Source organism: Pituophis catenifer, unplaced genomic scaffold (assembly GCF_029215685.1).
Source record: "Pituophis catenifer annectens isolate HBS135680 unplaced genomic scaffold, rPitCat1.0.hap2 SCAF_2, whole genome shotgun sequence".
NCBI lineage: Eukaryota > Metazoa > Chordata > Lepidosauria > Squamata > Colubridae > Pituophis > Pituophis catenifer.
The window spans coordinates 42,297,625-42,317,411 of NW_027256882.1; the positions used below are offsets into that span (position 1 = coordinate 42,297,625).

The 19,787-nt window shown below is 44.0% G+C and overlaps 1 protein-coding gene across 3 annotated transcripts; it reads left to right on the forward strand.

Moving 5' to 3' along the window:
* The first annotated feature begins 696 nt into the window (after positions 1-696).
* SH3BP5L (SH3 binding domain protein 5 like) lies at positions 697-17,300 on the forward strand. 3 transcript variants are annotated; one of them, XM_070936744.1, is made up of 7 exons: positions 697-744; positions 6,563-7,229; positions 8,569-8,631; positions 10,054-10,182; positions 11,669-11,830; positions 12,050-12,223; positions 15,537-17,300. In XM_070936744.1, exons 2-7 carry the CDS (start codon positions 7,011-7,013, stop codon positions 15,936-15,938), a joined length of 1,149 nt encoding a protein of 382 aa, XP_070792845.1. In that variant the 5' UTR covers positions 697-744; positions 6,563-7,010; the 3' UTR covers positions 15,939-17,300. The 3 variants fall into 3 exon arrangements, with proteins under 3 accessions (XP_070792845.1, XP_070792848.1, XP_070792847.1); XM_070936746.1 differs by lacking the exon at positions 697-744 and adding an exon at positions 811-867; XM_070936747.1 differs by lacking the exon at positions 8,569-8,631.
* The last annotated feature ends 2,487 nt before the right edge of the window (positions 17,301-19,787 follow it).

The window sequence follows — 19,787 nt, forward strand, 5'->3', positions numbered from 1 at the left end:
ATTACTGTTTCCCTTCAGTTTGAATTGTATTGTTTTAGACGTCTATGGAAAATCTCAATCATCCAGGTCATGATTGTCCCAAAGGTGCTTTTTCCAAAAGGGAATTGGACTTTCCTTGGTTTTTTTTTTCTTTGAAAATGTTCCGCTTCTCATCCAAGAACCTTCTTCAGAACTGAAGAAGGTTCTTGGATGAGAAGCAGAAGGTTTTCAAAGAAAAAAAGTCCAGTTGCCTTTTGGAAAAAGCACCTTTGGGACAAATTCTTTTAGGCGTTCAAGTGACAATCTGTAACCCATGACTTATATGGAATGTAGCCTCCCAGGAAGAAGGGGGAAAAAAAACCGAAATATCTGCAGCTTCATTCAAAGGCACCAAGGCCAGCGAGCAAAACTGTAGATCTTCGAGCTGTAGATCTATGTACCGCGCTCGACTTTTCCGTAACGCAACATGGCGTTTCCCTATGCAAACCATCCATTCTTTTTTTAAGGGGATTGAAAAGCAAATTGTGATGAAGGGAAGAGGAGCACATATATACTGTAACCCAAAGATCCCTGCATTTTCTCCTGGATGTTGTTGGGGCGGGGGAAAAAAATCGCCCAAGGTGTAAAATCCATACACAGACCGTAGGTAGCCGCCATGCTGTACGTTGAAAGATTCGGGAAATGGGAAGGGTGGCTTCTCTGGGACGCAGCACTTCCGCTTCCGCTTAGGCCGGTGGTTGGAGCGGGTGCAATTGAAGCTTGAAGGTAAATAAAACATCCAGCCCCTCCCCCCACTCTTCTTCCACCCCCCCCCCCACCCCCGCCTCGCGGGCGTATGGTTGGGGATGCCGCCGGAATCGACGCAGAAAGAGCGCAGACCGGGAAAAAGTGAGAGTTTTCGATGCCATCCTCGGATCTTAAGTCTTTGCTTACCTTGGAAAAGCTCACGGGGTAAAACTTGGGCGACCCCGTCGGGGGTCCCGCATAGACAGGGGTGCAAATAAAAAAGGGCGGTGCTGCGTCCCTTTAAATCCTAGTGGATTTAAAGCCAGCTTGTTCCCACTTCGGTCCTCTCCAAATTTCCTAGCTGGCATTATACCAAAAAAAAAAAACAAAAAAGAAAAAACAGGCTGATAAGCTTTTATAGATTAAAAACCACTTCATTAGATTTATTTTTTTTAAATGTTGTTTTAGATTGACAAGCAGATAGCCATGCATGCATGCTCTGGTTGTGTGTGCCAGTCCATCCATGTATTTTTAAATTGTTGGATTATGGGTGGGTGGGTGGGAAGTATTTATTTTATTTATTTATTTATTGGTTCGATTTATATGCCGCCCTTTCTCCGGAGACTCAGGGCGGCTTACAATGCGTTAAGCAATAGCCTTCATACTTTTGTATATACCTGCTTAGTAGGGCTTTTGGGCCTCCCCCTAAGCAGTGTTCTTTTTTATACAAAGTCAGTTTATTGCCCCCACAATCCGGGTCCTCATTTCACCTACCTCGAAAGGATGGAAGGCTGAGTCAACCTTGAGCCTGGTGAGATTTGAACTCGTAGTAATTGCAGGCAGCTGGTGTTATTTAACAGCACTTTAGTCTGCTGCACCACCAAGGCTCTTGGTATGTATGTTGTTTTTCAAGGCAGTGGCTACCTGGGTGACTTTGGGCCATTCACTCTTGTTTCAGTCCAACCCACTTTACCAGTTTATTGTTGTGGGGGAAATAAGAGGAGGAAACAGTGTTAGGTATTTTCACTAGCCTCCAGTTATTTATAACAATAATATAGGGGGGATGAACATTAATTAATTAGATGTCCTGGCTAGCAGAGAAAAGCATGAGCGTGCTTGGAATAAAAACCAACTTTGGCCAAGTACTATTTTAAGCATTAGCATTTAGCAAGTAATATATAGCATGTTAGCATGGGATACAGCTGAGGGTGGTAACCAACTCTGCTCCTTTTCTGTGTTATTCTAACGTTTAAAATGAAAGCCTCAATTGTCCAAAGTTGAGATGGGGGTCCGGATTCAGTCTTTCTGGGTTTCTTTCTGGTGAAGACCAGTGGTGGGATTCAGCCAGTTCGCACCACTTCGGGAGAACCGGTTGTTAACTTTCTGAGCAGTTTAGTGAACTGGTTGTTGGAAGAAATCATTAGGGCAGAGAACCGGTTGTTAAATTATTTGAATCCCACCACTGGTGAAGACCATAGGATATGGAGGAACATTGTGAGCAGAAATCTAAGTGAAGTAAATGGCAAAGAGTAGGAAACAAAGGAAAGAAAAATGTGTGTGTTCATGAAATTAAGAGGAAGAATGTCATTCATTCTAAATGAAAGTGGTGAATAATGTAGGGAGGGGAAGTATATTGTTATGAATGAATTGGCTAAACTGCAGATCCAACAATATGAATTGGTGTCATCTTTGAGGGTTAAGAAACTAAGCAGGATCAAATTTGCTTTGTTACGTGGATGGGAGACCTCCAGGGAATAGAATGCTAGCTAGGAAGTTAAACATCATAGAAGAAGGCAAATGTCTACTGTTGCCAAGAAAAGTGCATGGACCCAACCATGAAGTCACTAGTAGTCAAGATATCAAGTCTCTGAAAGTAGAGAATCCTTAGATTAGTGATAGTTGGATATTCTGCTCCAATAAATGATGATAAAGTTTTCCAAATTTAGGAAAAATTACACATTCTGAAGGAAAGCGATGGAAGGAATTATTTAATAGGTGACAGGAATGGATGAGTGAGAATGAGAAAAAAAGATTGAGTCGTTTAGACACTAAGGATGCATGAGAATTGTAATTGGTGAATATCTGTTTGGAAAAATATCAATACATGATTTAAGCATAAGTCTGTTGAGATCTACACATGGCAATGAATAGATAAAGCATGATTGATTTGATAATGTTGGAAAGCTGAGAGAATTGGTGAACGATACAAGAGAGGAATTTTGAATAAGGGATAGATAATTTTTAACATGAGTGAAAAAAGTAGACAGAGAAGGAAAGGAAAGAAATTAAAGAAAAATATTATAACCAGAATGACCACAGGAAAATATAAAATATGTATGAAAAAAGCATTAGAAGATATAATAATTGCCCAACAGAATAAATGGAAAGTTGACGTAAGGAAATAGGAAACTTCTTGGAACAGGGTGAAAAGAATTATGTAATACTGTAGTAGTATCTGGAGTTATGCTAATGGAAAAAGGCATTTAATGGAATGATGAAGTAAAAGAGGTTATAGATGAGAAATAATGCTTGTAAGAGATTGACTGCTGCAAAATTCAGAAGAGGGAAACACTGTGTAACTTGTAGAGAGAGAAGATAACTGCAATGAATGTTTTAAAAAACAAAAAATAGTTAAGAGTAAAAATGGCAGAGAAATTAAAAGTGAACTTGTTAGAAATTGAACAAATATTTTGGAAAAGACAGTCCCATGTCAGGATAACAATGCAAATAAGGCAGAACCAGAGAGAAATCAATGGTAAATCTTAACATACAAGCTAATAACTATAACTACTATGTTAAGAGTAATTACAGTAATACAGCTAAAAAAAAGAGAAAAGAAAAAAAAGAAAACTTCAACTAAATTTCTACTTACATTAGCTTATTTACAAAATTGTCCATATTATATCCATAGTTTTATACATTTTTGTTGCCCATACTAACAATTATTAACATTCATAAACTTTCCGCTCATTTCTACTTCTTGTCTCTATCCATTCATAAAATTTATTCCATGTCCTATAATACTTAAAATAAATATTCTAATATTCTAATATAATATTATAAAAAAATATTTTGGCAGTGAGTGAAGAAGACTAAACAAGGAGCTTCAACTAGATTGGAGTGAGAATGATTAAAGGGATTTATGATGAAATCATAAAGGGAGGGTATGCTGGAAGGAGTAGTATTTTGGAGATTTATATGGGATAATAGTGTTTTGTTGAAGAGCTGAATTGAAACAAATGGTATAGCTCTTAGTGTCCAAATTTTTAGCTGTCAATCAGTCATAAAAACTGTAAAAATGATATAGCTACAGAGGTATTAAAACATGACTTGCAAATGGAGCGGCTGCAACTTGTTCAGGGGTGAAGACCACTTCAGTGCCTGATCATTGGAATAATACTATTATTTACGGGACCACCTGCTACCATCAATAGCCTCCCACCGACCAGTACGCTCCCATAGAGAGGGGCTCCTCCGGGTGCCGTCGGCCAAACAATGTCGACTGGCGGCCCCCAGGGGGAGAAGCTTCTCTGTGGGGGCACCTACTATCTGGAATGAGCTCCCCCCGGAGATACGGAGGATCCCGGATCTGCGTACCTTCCGTCGCGCACTCAAGACTTTCCTATTTCATCAAGCCGGGCTGACCTAAGTCTTTCCCCTTTTAAATGGAAATTTTAAATCTGGTTTTAAATTATTGGGGTTTTAAATTTGTTCAGCCAAATTATTTAATTTGTTTTAATCTATTTTAAATTTTGTATTTATATGTTTTATTCTATGGCTGTTCACCGCCCTGAGTCCTTCGGGAGTAGGGCGGTATACAAATTCAATAAAATAAAATAAAATAAAATAAATAAAATAAATCCCCTACACAAAAGAAAAGATAATAAGAGGGAATGCAAATATACAGGAAGCTTAGAAGGTGGTTGGCAGAATTTTGATTGGAAGTGGACAAGTGGTGGCAGAGAACAACATTTGGAGTGGAGATCTTGAGATCCTAAAAAAGAGACAAGAAATATAAGAAAAAGAGGCAAAAAGCAAAAAGCCACAAAAGGCGTCTTTTGGGCTTTGGTGTAAATTAATTAAATTCAGGTGGTCCTCAGTTTACAATGGGATTGCCATTGCTAAGTGATGTGGTTATAAAGCATGAAGTCATGTGACCACATCACTTAGCAGTAGCAATCCCTGGAGTCCCAATTGTAACCCCAAGACGTGCAGATCAGGTCATTAAGCAGGAAAGAATGGGAGTCCCAGGCAACATGTGGAAGGTGGGAGGCTGGGAATCCCTGGCACAGGCCAAGTATGAATTGGAGGAGGGCTTGGGAGGGCTAGTGCAGGTTGTGTGTGAGCACAGGAAGACTGGGGGTGGGGGAATTTATCAGAGCAATTTACTGCCGTCTTCCCCATTGATTTTGCTTGTGGGAAGCCAGTGGGGAAGGTTGCAAATGAGGATCATGTGACTGCGGGGTGTTACAACCATCGTAAGCGTGAGCCAGTTTTCAAGCACCCGAATCTCAATCATGTGACTGCAGGGGTTCTGTGGTGGCCAAAACTTTGTTGTAAGTATCATTGCAACTTTGAACCATATGGAAATGAAAATATAAATACACGTAAATAAATAAGAGGAATATATGAAATGGTATATGGATGGGATGGAACTAAAGTGGTTTGCAAGCACATAGAAGCATAGGGAATACTGTAGTGTTGGTGTAAACTAAATTTAGCCATGTTCCTTTGTTCTTCTCTCATGCCCTAATTTATTTGGCTGATTAGTTCTGCATTGTGCATAATGTTGCTGCCCCCCCCCCAGGAAATAGCATGATGGGTGTATGTATTTATGTATGTTTGTATGCATAGAGTGGCACACATGGCTTTGCAGGGAGGAGGGAATTACAGTTAAATAGAAGGTGAATGCAAAGCATTCTGATGCAGGTTGCAAAATGAGTACGAGTGTGCAGTGGTAGGAAGACAGATTGTCCCTGTAAAAGCTGTGTGTGTATCTAATGAAAATGCCGCTGTTCATCAATGCTTATCCCACAGTGAAGTTGTTAGGCTCCAAGGTGCCCCAGCTTCCTGCAAGAGACAGCACGGTTGCCTTTCTAAGACTTTCTAAAAGACAGGAAAAGACTTGAGATGTCTTTGTGGCGAAGAACACAACTTTAGTTTGCAGCACCTGAAACGGAGCTGTAGTTGTCTGTTGCCTCTTAAAAGGTAAAGGTTCCCCTTGAACATATGTGCTAGTCGTTCCCAACCAGGGGTGGGTTCTACTTACCTTTACTACCAGTTCGCATTGCACCTGCGCGCACTCTTCTGCACATGTGCAGAAGTTTCTGCGCATGCGCAGATCACCTATGATGACATCCGGGCCAGTGGGCGGAGCCTCCCTCCGGTTTTACTATCGGTTCTTGCGAACCAGTCCGAACCGGAGGCAACCCACCACTGTTCCCAACTCTAGGGGCGGTGCTCATCTCCGTTTCAAAGCCAAAGAGCCAGCGCTGTCCGAAGACGTCTCCGTGGTAATGTGGCCGGCATGACTTAAACGCCAAAGGCGCACGGAACGCTGTTCCCTTCCCACCAAAGGTGGTCCTTATTTTTCTACTTGCATTTTTTTAATGTGCTTTCGAACTGCTAGGTTGGCAGAAGCTGGGACAAGTAATGGGAGCTCACCCCGTTACGCGGCACTAGGGATTCGAACCACTGAACTGCTGACTTTTCGATCGACAAGCTTAGCATCTTAGCCCCTGAGCCACCGCGTCCCATTGACTTTTTCTTTTGACGTTGTCTGTTGCCTCTTACTAAATAGCTAGTTTTTAAAATGTATTTTCTGTTTTTTCTCTTGCCTCTCGCTTGACTGTTTCAGTTCATTAGGTTGTGCTGCTGGAGCTTTACCATCAAGAGAGGACCTTAAGAGAATGCAGTAGAAGGGGGGGGGGGTGGAGGATACGCCTGACAGGGAACTTTCTCCACCCCCTCTGCAAAGGAGCATCTTTGGGAACCTCCCTGCCTGTGCCCCACTCTCTCTCCGTGGGGAAGATCTTGCATTCCATTGCACCCCTTTACTTTTCGAAAGGATTCCAACTCAGCTGACATCACCAGAGGCAGCCTACTGCTTCCCGGATCGATGCCGTAACTTTGGCCTCTTCTCCTCCTTTGCCGCGCCTGCCAAAGGCATCTGGATGAGCTCAGAAACCCCATGCCAATTCCCTGTGGGCGGGCCTGGCCTGCACATGGTGCCTGGGTTTTTGTGACTCGGGCAGCCTGCCCACCGAGGGAGAGCAGAGGCCGCAGAGAGGCACAGGAAGGCAGGCATGGAGGACTCTGACCAGCGCTTGGTGCTGGGCATGAACATGGGGGATGGGCGGCAGACGCCTCCGGGGCAACTGCAGACCCCCTCCGAAGGCAGCGAGGAGCAGCGGGTGCCTGGGCCGGAGGCCATGTGTGATGGTAGTGGCGATGCCAAGAAGAAAGAAAATGAGGAAGAGGAGGAGGAGGAGGAGGAGGAGGAAGAGCTTGACCCTCGCATTCAGGTGAGGGCTTGCTAAATTCCTTCTCTCGTGGCCCTGCCTCCCTGACCGCACACTTAGGAAGTTTGGGTCCTAAGGTCTGGTTGCAAAACTCTAGGGCGCCACTAGGTGGCAGCAAAGGGATACAGAAAAAGTCTTTGCTCTACCATTTAGTGAGGGTGGCTGTTTGTAACCCAGATCTGGTGGCCTTCAAAAACTGGCTTCATCTGTGTCAGAGGGGAGCTGAAACTTAGCCTTCCTGCCTCAGTCTGATTTTGAGCCACAATCTGTTTTTGGATTATTTTGTAGGCGTTTAGGAAGAAAATGAGAACAGCTTGTCTCTGGGAGCTCTCCTTTTTTTTTTCTTGCCCCAAAAAGGGTGAAAAGAATTGTACTGCCCCATCATCAATACTCCTTACGTTCCTGAATCTTGTCAATTCCCTTCATACAAATAAAACATTAACTTTATTTTGAAAGCCATATTTTCTAGTTTAACAGAATAAAATTGTTCTGTTATAAATAAAGTTGTTCCATAGAACAATTAATCAGTGGAACAACTTGCCTCCAGAAATTGTGAATGCTCCAGCACTGGAAGTTTTTAAGAAAATGTTGGATAACCATTTGTCTCAAGTGGTGTAGGGTTTCCTGCCTAAGCAAGACCTCCAAGGTGCTTTCCAAATCTGTTATTCCATTCTGTTCTGTTCTGTTCTGTTCTGTTCTGTTCTGTTCTGTTCTGTTCTATTCTATATTCTATATTCTATATTCTATATTCTATTCTATTCTATTCTATTCTATTCTATTCTATTCTATTCTATTCTATTCTATTCTATTCTATTCTATTCTATTCTAAATCTGTCAGGCAACACGATATAGCAACAGCACTTAGACTTACATACCGTTCCAGAGTGCTTTACGGCCCTCAGCATATTGCACCCAATAATTTGGATCCTCCTTTTCCCAAGCTCAGACGGATAGAAGGTTGAGTCAACCTTGAGCCGGTCAGGATTGAACTCCTGGCAGCGGGCAGAGTTAGCCTGCAATACTGCATTCTAACCACTGTGCCACCATGGCTTTTAATTTTCCATTGTTTATTCTGCATTCAATAAAGGATTCCCTCCCCTCCTGCATGTTCTGAATGCTCGAATGAATACATACCTATGCATGAGTGCCTATGTTCCTCCCTGTTCAGAAGTCAAGTAGGAATTAGGACACGTCGAGAAGTGAATTCCATCCCTCTGGATGTGCTGGGATGACAAGTCCTAGAATTCCCACCTGATGGCCATGCCAGATCAGAGGAGAGTTGTGCGCTGTGCTTAGTTCGGTGCCTTCTCTTAAGCCTCGGTCTCTGATTTTCTGCCCACAGGAAGAGCTGGAACATCTCAATCAAGCCAACGAAGAGATCAATCGAGTGGAATTGCAGCTGGATGTACGGCAACATTCCTTGAAACACCAAGGGAGGGGAGGGGAGGGGGGCTGTGGGCTCAAGATTTTCCTTCATATTGTAGGGAGGGGAAAGCACCCTGACTTAGGCAAGGAAGTGGAAATGGGTTGAATCCAGACATACAGATATTCCTTGACTCATGACTGGATCGCTTAGTGACCGTTTGAAGTTATGACGGAAGTGAGGGAAGAAGGGAGGATCTTCCAGCCAGAAAGATTGCAGTTAGAACTCTCCTACTCAGAGAAGAGGCAGCGTAGTAAGCTTCAGTGCCAGGAGGTCAGCCAATTAAGACAACTGTCTTAATTGGCTGTCACCAGAAGGTTGAGAAAGGAAGTCTCATCTGGTTAGCGTAAAACTCCACATTTGGGCTCTTTATCGTGTTGCAAGCAAGTTGCCTCTTGGAGGATCTGCAACTTATATGAAGTTTAAGAGTGGAGATAGGAGCAATGGATGCGTGTGTGTGTGTGATGGAAAATGTCTACCCCTTCTAAGGTTGCCACTTTATCAATGCCCCCTGGACACCCAGGAGACTGAATTGCAACTCCTGAGTCTTCCCAGCGTTGACTATCCCTCCTTGTCCCAGGACTGACCCAAGTTGTGGTTCATAGTTTACACTGGTCTCCACCCCCACCCCCACCCCTCCGGGACCACCTTTCTGAAATTCATTGGCAGATTACAGATTTTAGACAGCACAAAGGAAGAAGAGTTGGGGTATTTTTTGTTTTGTTTTTTGGGTGTTTTTTTTTTTAAAAAAACTAAGGCTAAAATAGTTGCGTCAATATTACTCAGGATGCAAGTCCTAAAAATTGTGGCCTTTCACGAATGTATCATTTATCCTCTGCAGTTTCAACATCAGAAGATTTTATTTTTTTTTTTTCTAAAGGGAAAAGGCCCCTCTCAGAATTCATGTCATGCGATGTGGGTGGGGCAGCCTCATGGTCCTGCGCGGGCTGGATTAATGGCTTCGGCGGGCCGTATCCGGCCCCCAAGCCGTATTTGAGGACCTCTGATCTAACACTTGGGATAGGTTGGCACCATCAGGGTCCAAATAGTGGCCGTGTGGTATGGACCCTCTGCCTGAGTTGCCCTTGAACATCCAATTTACACAGCATTGGAATCCGTCGCAGAGAAAGAATCTCATAAAGCAGGGGTCTCCAACCTTGGCAACTTTATGACCTGTGGACTTCAACTCCCAGAGTTCCTCAGCCAGCAAAGCTGGCTGAGGAACTCTGGGAGTTGAAGTCCACAGGTCTTAAAAGTTGCCAAGGTTGGAGACCCCTGTCATAAAGGACAAAGGCAGGCTAGAAGGGCAATGTCTGAATAAGAATAATAAATATGGCAAGAATTGTAAGGGAGGGGGATGTTTATTAAAGATGCTGACACAGTTTATGCCTTTGGTCTTAACAGGAGGCCCGCACCACATACCGCCGGATCTTGTCTGAATCTGCTAGGAAGCTGAATGCCCAGGGCTCCCAACTGGGGAACTGCATCGAGAAAGCACGCCCTTATTATGAAGCCAGGCGCTTGGCCAGGGAGGTACGCAGGCCGTGGCTTTTCAATACTTTTTTTTCATATGTTTTTATTTTATTTTTATTTTTTATTTTTTTAATTTATTTTTATATGCCGCCCTTCTCCGGAGACTCAGGGCGGCTTACAATGCATTAAGCAATAGCCTTCATACTTTTGTATATTTTTATACAAAGTCAGCTTATTGCCCCCACAAACCGGGTCCTCATTTTACCCACCTTAGAAAGGATGGAAGGCTGAGTCGACCTTGAGCCTGGCGAGAATTGAACTCGCAGTAATTGCAGGCAGCTGGATGTTAAATGCTGCCTTAGTAGGAGGCATTAGCTTCCTATGCCACTCAGGCTCCTTATTCAAAACAAAGTTAAAATACAAAACAAAACAAAAAATCCAAGGACACAAAACAAAACAATCAGAGCATTAAAAAGGGTGCATAAATCCTCCCCCCACATTATACACATATTATTCCCTCCAGTTGAATACTGATTAATATATTAAGTACAATGTTAATTCCCACCCCTCGCGAAAGAAGCCCTCCCAAAAATTTTAAACTAATAAATCTATTTACAGCCTGTCTTCTGTATGTTGTATTAAAGACAACTTAGTTAAAAGGAAGAACAATAATAATGACAAATGGCCATGGCCTTTCATGAATATATGAGCCGCGGTGGCGCAGTGGTTAGAGTGCAGTACTGCAGGCTACTTCTGCTGACTGTCGGCTGCCTGCAATTTGGCAGATCGAATCTCACCAGGCTCAAGGTTGACTCAGCCTTCCATCCTTCCGAGGTCGGTAAAATGAGGACCCAGATTGTTGGGGGCACCATTATCTTCCATTCCTTCTCAAGATTCAAGCTGCTATAATAATAATAATAATAATAATAATAATAATAATAATAATAATAATAATAATAATAATAATAATAATAATAATAATAATAATAATAATAATTTTATTTCTATACCGTCCTTCTCTCGAAGGACTCAGGGCGGTGTACAGCCTATTAAAAGCACAAGACAAACATCAATTAAAATAATTTAAAATTATTAAATAATTCGGCTCAATTTAAAACCCCAGAAATTTAAAACACCAATTTAAAATTATTATGTTGATAGCCCGGCCTGGCGGAACAACAGGGTCTTGAGGGCACAGCGAAATACGGAGGTAAGGTCGGAGATCTTACGCATTTCCGGGGGCAGTTCATTCCACAGGGCTGGGGCTCCCACAGAGAAGGCCCTCCCCCTGGGTGTCACCAGCCGACATAACTTGGCCAATGGCACCCTGAGGAGACCCTCTCTGTGAGAGCGAACTGGCCGGTGGGAGGCTAGTCAGATCAAATCTGACAGAAATGAGAAAAAAAATATGGGTGGATTTCCCTCAAGAGGGAAGGGGAGACAAAAGAGACTGATTCCTTTTCTGCAGACTGGTTGTATGTAGGCTGGTTTAATAGTGGTGGTTTGATTAAGATTGCTGATTCCATTTTTTCCTACTTTCTGTCAGGCCCAGCAAGAGACTCAGAAGGCTGCCCTGCGGTACGAACGAGCCGTTAGCATGCACAACGCGGCCCGGGAAATGGTTTTTGTGGCTGAGCAGGGAGTCATGGCAGACAAGAACCGGCTGGATCCCACCTGGCAGGAGATGCTGAACCATGCCACCTCCAAGGTGAAGTTCTTCTTCTAGAGTGGAATTGGACTGATGGGCTCCAGAAGAGTCCTGGATGATCAGGAGGGTTCCGGAGAGGGAAATGTTGCTCTGGAGCACCCCATAGATGTAGCTTCTGTAGTGTCAGAAAGCAGCAGTCGCCATGAAGATGGAGAGAAGAGAATTAGCAAGGCTGGTTCCAGTATCAGTTCAGTAACTCGTGATTCCTCTGCCCTTCAGGTGAACGAGGCCGAGGAAGAGCGCCTGCGCAGCGAACGGGAGCACCAGCGTGTCACCCAGCTCTGCCAGCAGGCCGAGGCAAAGGTGCAGTCACTCCAGAAATCCCTCAAGCGAGTCATTCTGAAGAGCAAGCCCTACTTTGAGCTGAAGGCTCAGTTCAACCAAATCCTGGAGGTGAGGTCGACCTTTGAACCTGCCCTAAGTCCCTTGCCCAGGGGGGGGGCACGGGGAAGCAGTGGTGGGTTTCAAAATTTTTTACTACCGTTTCTATGGGTGTGGCTTGGTGGGCGTAGCGTAGCTTGGTGGGCGTGGCAGGGGAAGGATACTGTAAAATCTCCATTCCCATCCCACTCCAGGGAAAGGATACTGCAAAATCCCCATTTCCTCCCAATCAGCTGGGATTTGGGAGGCAGAGATTAGATGGGGGCGGGGCCAGTCAGAATTTTTACTACCGGTTCTCCGAACTACTCAAAATTTCCGCTACCTGATCTCCAGAAGTGGTCGGAACCTGTTGAAGCCCACCTCTGGGGGGGCAGATGTTGATCTTTGCAAAGCTGGGTCTATAGAGGTAGTCCTTGACTTACAACAGTTCATTTACTGACCGTTCAAAGCACTAAAAAAAGTGACTTATGATTGTTTTCCGCAGTTACCTTTCAAGCAGCCCCACGGTCACGGGATCGAAATTCAGACCCTTGGAAACTGTTTCATATTTCCCAGGGTCAACTGATCACCTTTTGTGACCTTCAGACAAGCAAAGTCCATGGGGAAGCCAGATTCGCTTATTTATTTATTTATTTATTTATTTATTATATTTCTATACCGCCTTTCTCCCGTAGGACTCAAGGCGGTGTACAGTCAAGAAAAATATAGACACACAAACATCATAAAATTGCTAATTAAAATTGTTACTTAGTTTGGTCAATTAAATAAAACCCAGAATTAGATAACATTTAAAAAATCATTTGCATGTTTGTATGTTTAGCCCTGCCTGTTGGAACATCAGGGTCTTGAGGGCACGGCGGAAAGCACGGAGATCAGGGATATTCCGTATCTCCGGGGGCAGTTCATTCCAAAGGGTTGGAGCCCCCACAGAGAAGGCCCTCCCCCTGGGAGTCGCCAGTTGACATAATTTGACTGACGGTACCCTGAGTAGTCCCTCCCTGTGAGAACGAACTGGTCTTAACAACCGGGTTGCTAACTTATCAGCTGCGGTCATTCACTTAACAACTTTGGCAAGAAAGATCATAAAACGGGGGCAAAATTCACTTAACAAATGTCTCACTTAACAGAAATTTTGGGCTCAATTGTGGTCATAACTCAAGAACTACCTGTAATTGTTTCCCCTCTGTCCTGAGACTAAGCTAGAGAGGTAGCTTCATCGTTTCCTGATCAGATATGTATTCCACTCCTAGAAACTGATCAAAGAGGGAAGCAGCTTAGAACTAAGGAGAAATTTCCTGACAGTTAGAACAATTAATCAGTGGAACAACTTGCCTCCAGAACTTGTGAATGCTCCAACACTGGAAGTTTTTAAGAAGATGTTGGATAACCATTTGTCTGAAGTAGTGTAGGGTTTCCTGCCTAAGCAGGGGGTTGGACTAGAAGACCTCCAAGGTCCCATCCAACTCTGTTATTCTGAAATTATGAAACGCTAGGCACAAATTGGAGTTTTGAAGAACATTGTCTATCATGAGTCATCCAGCTCAAGTTAAACATTTGGGTTATCTTGGAGGATAAAGTAAACCCTCTTTCTGAGTCAAATTCAACTTTCGGTGCTTACCCGTGTAATTTCCTTGGAGGTACAGGTAGTCCTCGACTTGCAACTTACTCATTTAGAGACCGTTCAAAGTTACAACGGCACTGGTAAAAAGTGACTTACGATGGTGTTTCACACGACGTTTGCAGCATCCCCTTGGTCACATGATCAAAATTCGGATGCTTGGCAACTGGTTCATGTTTATGACAGTTGCAGTGTCCCCGGGTCATGTCATCAGCTTTTGGGACCTTAAGACCAGCAAAGTCAATGGAAAAGCCAGATTCACTTAACAACCATGTTAAGTTAATATTAATTTAAGTGAACAGCTGCAATGATTCGCTTAGCAAGTGTGGCAAAAAAGGTGGTAAAATGGGGCAAAACTCATTTAACCAATGTTTCACTTAGCAACATAAATTTTGGGCTCAATTGTGGTCATAAGTCGAGGACTACTGTTAGTATGGAAGTGGTTTGCTATTGCTCTGTTGTCCTGTTGGCATAGACCAGGGGTGTCAAACTGCATTTCTTCGAGGGCTGGATCATCATTATAGTTCTACCTCACAGGCCGGCAAGGGGGGGGGACGGGGAGTGGGGGGGGACAGATGCCTCCTACAGCACCCTGCTCACCAAAACAGGGCGCAGGGAGTCCGCGCAGGGCCCCCCTGCGCCTTGTTTTCACCCTCCATGGCTTCCTGCAGCACTGTGCCGGCTGTTTTCAGGCGGCAGAGTTCTCCAGGAGGCCAGGGCAGGTGAAAAAGAGGCTCAGGGCCCCTGCACCCAGCCTGATTTAGCTGCCAGAGTCACCACGGGCCAGTCCTTTGATATTTCCAGGCCAGCCCCATGGGCCGGATTTAAGCACCCCACGGGCAGGATTGTGATCATAAATCAGGGCCTTGAGTTTGACACCCCTGGCATAGACTCACCTGGCGTACACATAGTCCTCAACGTACGACCACAGTTGACCCCAAAAGTTACGTTGCTAAGTGAGAAATTTGTTTTGCCCCATTTTATGACTTTCCTTGCCACACATATTAAGTAAATCAATTAGTAGCACGGTTGTTAAGTAAATTTGTTTCCTCATTGACTTTGCTTGTCAGGAAGTTGCAAAAGCCGAAACACATATGCCTTGCCTAGGACATTGCAGCCGTCATAAGTGTGAGACAGTTGTCAAGCATCCGAATGTAAATCATGTGACCATGGGGATGACGCAATGGGCCATACGTGTGAAAAATGGTCATAAGTTACTTTTTTCAGCGCCATTGCGACTTCGAACGGTCACTAAGCGAAGGGTTGTAAATCGAGGACTGCCAGTACTAGCTTAGAATTCAGATTTTTCAAATGGGACGGGAGAGAATTTGGAATTCTACGTAGAAATCAGGAATTGACTTTGGAATAGCGCATCTCGTTCCCAGCTGGTTATACACAAGTCTAAATGGACAACCTTTGAGCTGAGGGCTGCAAACTCCCGTCCTCTTTTTAATTTGGATTTTGTCTCTTCCCATCCATCTTTTCTACCTAATGCAAACTTAAACCACAAAGTTTTAACTACTTACTCGGTATGGAAGGTGACCGAAGAGTGCACTTCTATGGATGTCTATATCAGTCTCCGATCTTCCTCAGCGATACTGTCCCTAAGGCAGATATCTTGTCTTCGGTGTAATACAATGATGTACCGATGGATGCGATATTAACCCTCACGGTAGATTTTCATGCCTGGTATTCCTTGCGTTTTAGGAGCACAAGGCCAGGGTGACGTCCCTGGAGCAGCAGGTCGCCCAGGCCAAGATGCGCTATTCCGTAGCCCTGCGCAACCTGGAGCAGATCAGCGAGCAGATCCACGCGCGGCGGCTCCAACGCTTAGTAGGACGGCGCGCTTCCCCAGTTGGTGCTGAAGCTAGCCCGGCGTTGCTGTATGGTGGGATGGTGCTACCTCCTGAGCCCGTTGCCTCGGCCGACACGCTCTCGGTCCTCAGCTTCCAGACCATTGCCTCTGACCTGCAGAAGTTTGACTCGGTTGAGCACCTGCTGGGCCTGTCCGATGCTGCCAGTCTCAACAGCGATGAGCTGGAGGAAAGGGAGCAGCGGCGGATGGCTCAGCCCCACTCCTTTAAGCACCACCGCAGCATCAGCCTCTGACCTGCCCCTTCTCCCGCCACCCCTTTAAGACCCGGCCTTCAGAAGAATGGGGGGGGGGGAGTGCTGGTTCCCAGGCACTAGGAGAAGTTGCAAGCGGAGGCATGGCGTCCACAGTGGTTTTTGGCCTCATCCATCTGCAGTGTTGATTTCCCCCCACCCCCCAGGTGCAAATCCCAGATTTTCTGCCCTTTTAATCTCCCCACCTCAGGGGCTCAAGTCCAAGTTCCAGATTTGGGGGGTGGGGGTTTGGACATTTTAACATTCTGAATCCCACCTTACCTGATCTATCAAGCTGCCATCTCCCCAAGCATGCCCCTCTTCCCTGGGAGCATTGCATGCTGGAAGTAATCTGCAACTTTGCACTTTTATCCTGGCTTGTTAGATCCTTGGTAATGTACCGGTAGTTATTCTCAGCTGCTGGAAGGCTGGTCTAGAAGCCAAGAGAAAGAGAAAGAGAAAGAGAGAGAGAGAGAGAGGTGTGGGAGGGAAGCAGCTTTGCTCCTTTTAATATTTCTTTGGGGGGGGGGAAGAGGAATATAGGTGGGCTATAGAGCTATTAGTGTAGAGATGCTCCCCCCCCTCCACGCCTCTTACTGCATTTGAGAGAGAACTTCCCACACTGCTTTCCCGCAAGGCTAGAGATGACAATAAATGGCTTGTTTAAAGAAGAACTCTGGTGCCCCCACACAGGGCTTCTCACTACCACCCATAACTGACAGGGCATGCTATTTGTCCCTCCTTTGCAACAGGGGGTGCGCGCATGCACACACACACACACACACACACACACACAAACAAGATGGCAGTCATCCACCTCTTTCTAGCTTCTAAGCTAGAGCCACGCCCGTCTTGCCTCATTGCAAAATCCAATGGAGAAACTGGTACCGCAGTGGTACCGTCCAGCACACTCCCAGGAGAAAAGAGATGTGGGGCAGGAGGCTCCTTCCACCCGAAAGGCCCCCCCTCCCGCCTACCCAATAACCCCCTCAGCACAACCCTTCCTGCCACGTGTTCTTCTGATCTTCCAATCGTTTGCACTAGCAGGTGGCAAAAGAGGGGGTACTAGTTTTTTTTTCTTTCTTCTGTTTTCCAGCAGTCCCCATCTTTCCATGCCTTTTTCGGCAGGTGGGTGGGTGGGTGGGGGCGGCGGGCAAGTTGGGGAGCAGTTTCTGCCACTCTAAAACAGATTTGCTGGACTTTGGCTGTGATGAGAACTTGCCGGTTTGAGGCAGCCATACAGCAACTCTGTACATGTTTGTGTGTGTATGTGTGTGCGTGCGCGCACGCACGTGGATGTGTGGAAGTTTGTATGACCGGCTTATGCTGTGTATTTTATTTAAAGTAAAATTTATGCCCTATCAAGTGACTTCTTTCTTTCTATTTTGTTAAGTGCACTCAGGTACAATATGTGTGTGTGTCTCCGCCCCCCCCCAGCTGTGTTACTGAAAAAACCATGGGGGGGGGGAGGAAAGAGAGACCTTCTTATGTAGGAAAATAGAGAATTGCAGATGTTTCATCACTCCTTCCCAAATGTTTTTGCTGCATGAACAAACTGGAGTGACGAGGCAAGCTTCCCCATCCTTGGCAGAACGCAGGGGTGAAATGCTACCGGTTCAGGCCGCTTTGCCCGAACCGGTAGCAAAAAATGCTTTAACAAAGTAAAAAAAAAAGGTTCCAAGGATCGCGTGGCACAGCTGATTGTCACAGCTGATCGTCGGAACCTTTTTTTTTTTTTTACTTTTTAAAGCATTTTTTTGCTTCCAGTTCAGGTGAATAGGTATTAAAAATGCTTTAAGAAGTAAAAAAAAAAAAAAAAAAAAGCTGTGCCACTTTTTTTTACTTCTTAAAGCATTTTTTACTACCTATTCACCCGAACTGGAAGTAAAATAATGCTTTAAAAAAGTTAAAAAAAAAAAGGTTTCGACAATCGTGTGGCACAGCTGATCATCGGAACTTTTTTTTTTTTTTTTAACATTTTAAAAGCATTTTTACTATCTATTTACCTAAACCGGAAGTAAAAAAATGCTTTAAAAAGTAAAAAAAAAGTTGGCCATGCCCACCCAGTTACATGACCACACCAAGCCACGCCCACCAAGCCACGCCCACAGAACCGGTAGGGAAAAGTTTTGAATTTCACCACCGACAGAACGTGAAAGGTTTTGTAGTTCACGAAACTATATGCCATGCTTGTGAGAGCAAGAAGTACAGACCTTTTCCCTCTACTGTATGCAAAACGTGTATCCTGAATGTATCTTTTTAATATGTCTAGTCCTATAACAGGAAAAAAACCAACCAGGAGTCTAAATAGCACCAAAACCAAAATAAACTGGAATGTAACTTGAACACAGAGGATGAAAGGGAAAAAAAAGAGGAAAGAACAACAACAAAAAAATAATCTTCAGACAAGTATAGAATGTACCAAAAATCAGCCCCCCAATCACAATATATTTTATTAATATTTTTGGAGTTTTTGTTTAGAGAAAATGTTACCACGCTCAGGAGTGTTTAAAGGCCCAATTTGAACATTTACTATAATTTATATAAAAATTGTCTATGGGGCATGAATTTTGGTACATCCTGTATAACCACATCAAGTCTCAAACAATAAAGTTTGGCTGTATGAAACTATTGATTAGTTTCCCATGGCATCAGTAGAAAGCCAGTTTTTCGGTTAAAAGTAGCCTTCTGGTCCAGGGTTTTAAGTTGGCTGCACTAAAATTGAACCATGTTCCTAGCAGTAGCTACAGATCCAGCATTCTTCATACTTCAGTATCATGTAACATGTTCAAAAGGCATGTTTTCCTTTTTTGAGCACCCTATGTACCATTGAAGATTGAACCAAAATTATGGTTCAGAGCAGGCCTAAAATCTGGGCCAGAAACCAATATAACTGCACTTCCAACACACAGAAGGTAAACTCCAACCCTAATTATATATCCTTGAAGAGATCCAGTATACCCAGGAAAGAATATTTTGTTGAATTAATCTCATCCAGGGGTTTTAGACTATCGTTCTAATGAAATATTATACACTACCCTAATTTAATTGATTTGTTAAAACTATGTTCCTACTCAGTATTCCAAATAATTTGCAGCCCATTTCTAGCTTAATAGAAATTTAAAGCTGAACGGGGAAAAAAAGTAGATTTAGGACCTTTGAAACTTTTTTTTCTATTTATTTATTATTTATTTATTTATTAATCAAATTTCTATACCGCCCTACTCCCAAAGGACTTAGGGCGGTGAACAGCCAAGATAAAATACAGATAATACAAATATTAAAAATCCCTTAAAATTATTAAATATTTTGGCCAAAACAGATTAAAACACCCAATTTATAAAATCACGAATTAAAAATTTAAAAGAGGAGAGTTAGGCCAGGCCAGCCTGCTGAAATAAAAAAGTTTTGAGAGCACGACGAAACGTGCGCAGGTCCGTGATCCTCCATATCTCTGGGGGGAGCTTGTTCCAGATGGTAGGTGCCCCCACAGAGAAGGTATGATGATTAAGATAATCTTAATCATCATTTAAGCTCAGATGTAGTTAATGCACCAGGCTCAAATTAATACAGTCAAGAGATCTTCTAATTGCAAGTACTACTGCTGAGCAGTCAAATTGTTTTTGCAAAACATCAGATGTTTTGAAAAAACTGATTAGTACAGAACAGGGGTGGGTTCTACTTACCTTTACTACCGGTTCGTAACGGGATCGACTAGAAGTTGGTAAACGGGCCATTTCTGTCCTCCGGAGGGCCTCCAGGGGGGTAGGGAAGGCCATTTTTGCCCAACCCAGACTCCTAGAAAGGCTTTGGAGCCTCGGGACAGCAAAAAATGGGCCTTCTGATCCCACC

What these genes read in the sequence shown, in the direction of transcription:
- SH3BP5L (XM_070936744.1), top strand. Translation starts at nt 7,011, where the DNA reads ATGGAGGACTCTGACCAGCGCTTGGTGCTGGGCATGAACATGGGGGAT. An exon ending in GAGTGGAATTGCAGCTGGAT is followed by an intron (nt 8,632 to 10,053) that starts GTACGGCAACAT and finishes TGGTCTTAACAG; the next exon opens with GAGGCCCGCACCACATACCG. An exon ending in CCAGGCGCTTGGCCAGGGAG is followed by an intron (nt 10,183 to 11,668) that starts GTACGCAGGCCG and finishes ACTTTCTGTCAG; the next exon opens with GCCCAGCAAGAGACTCAGAA.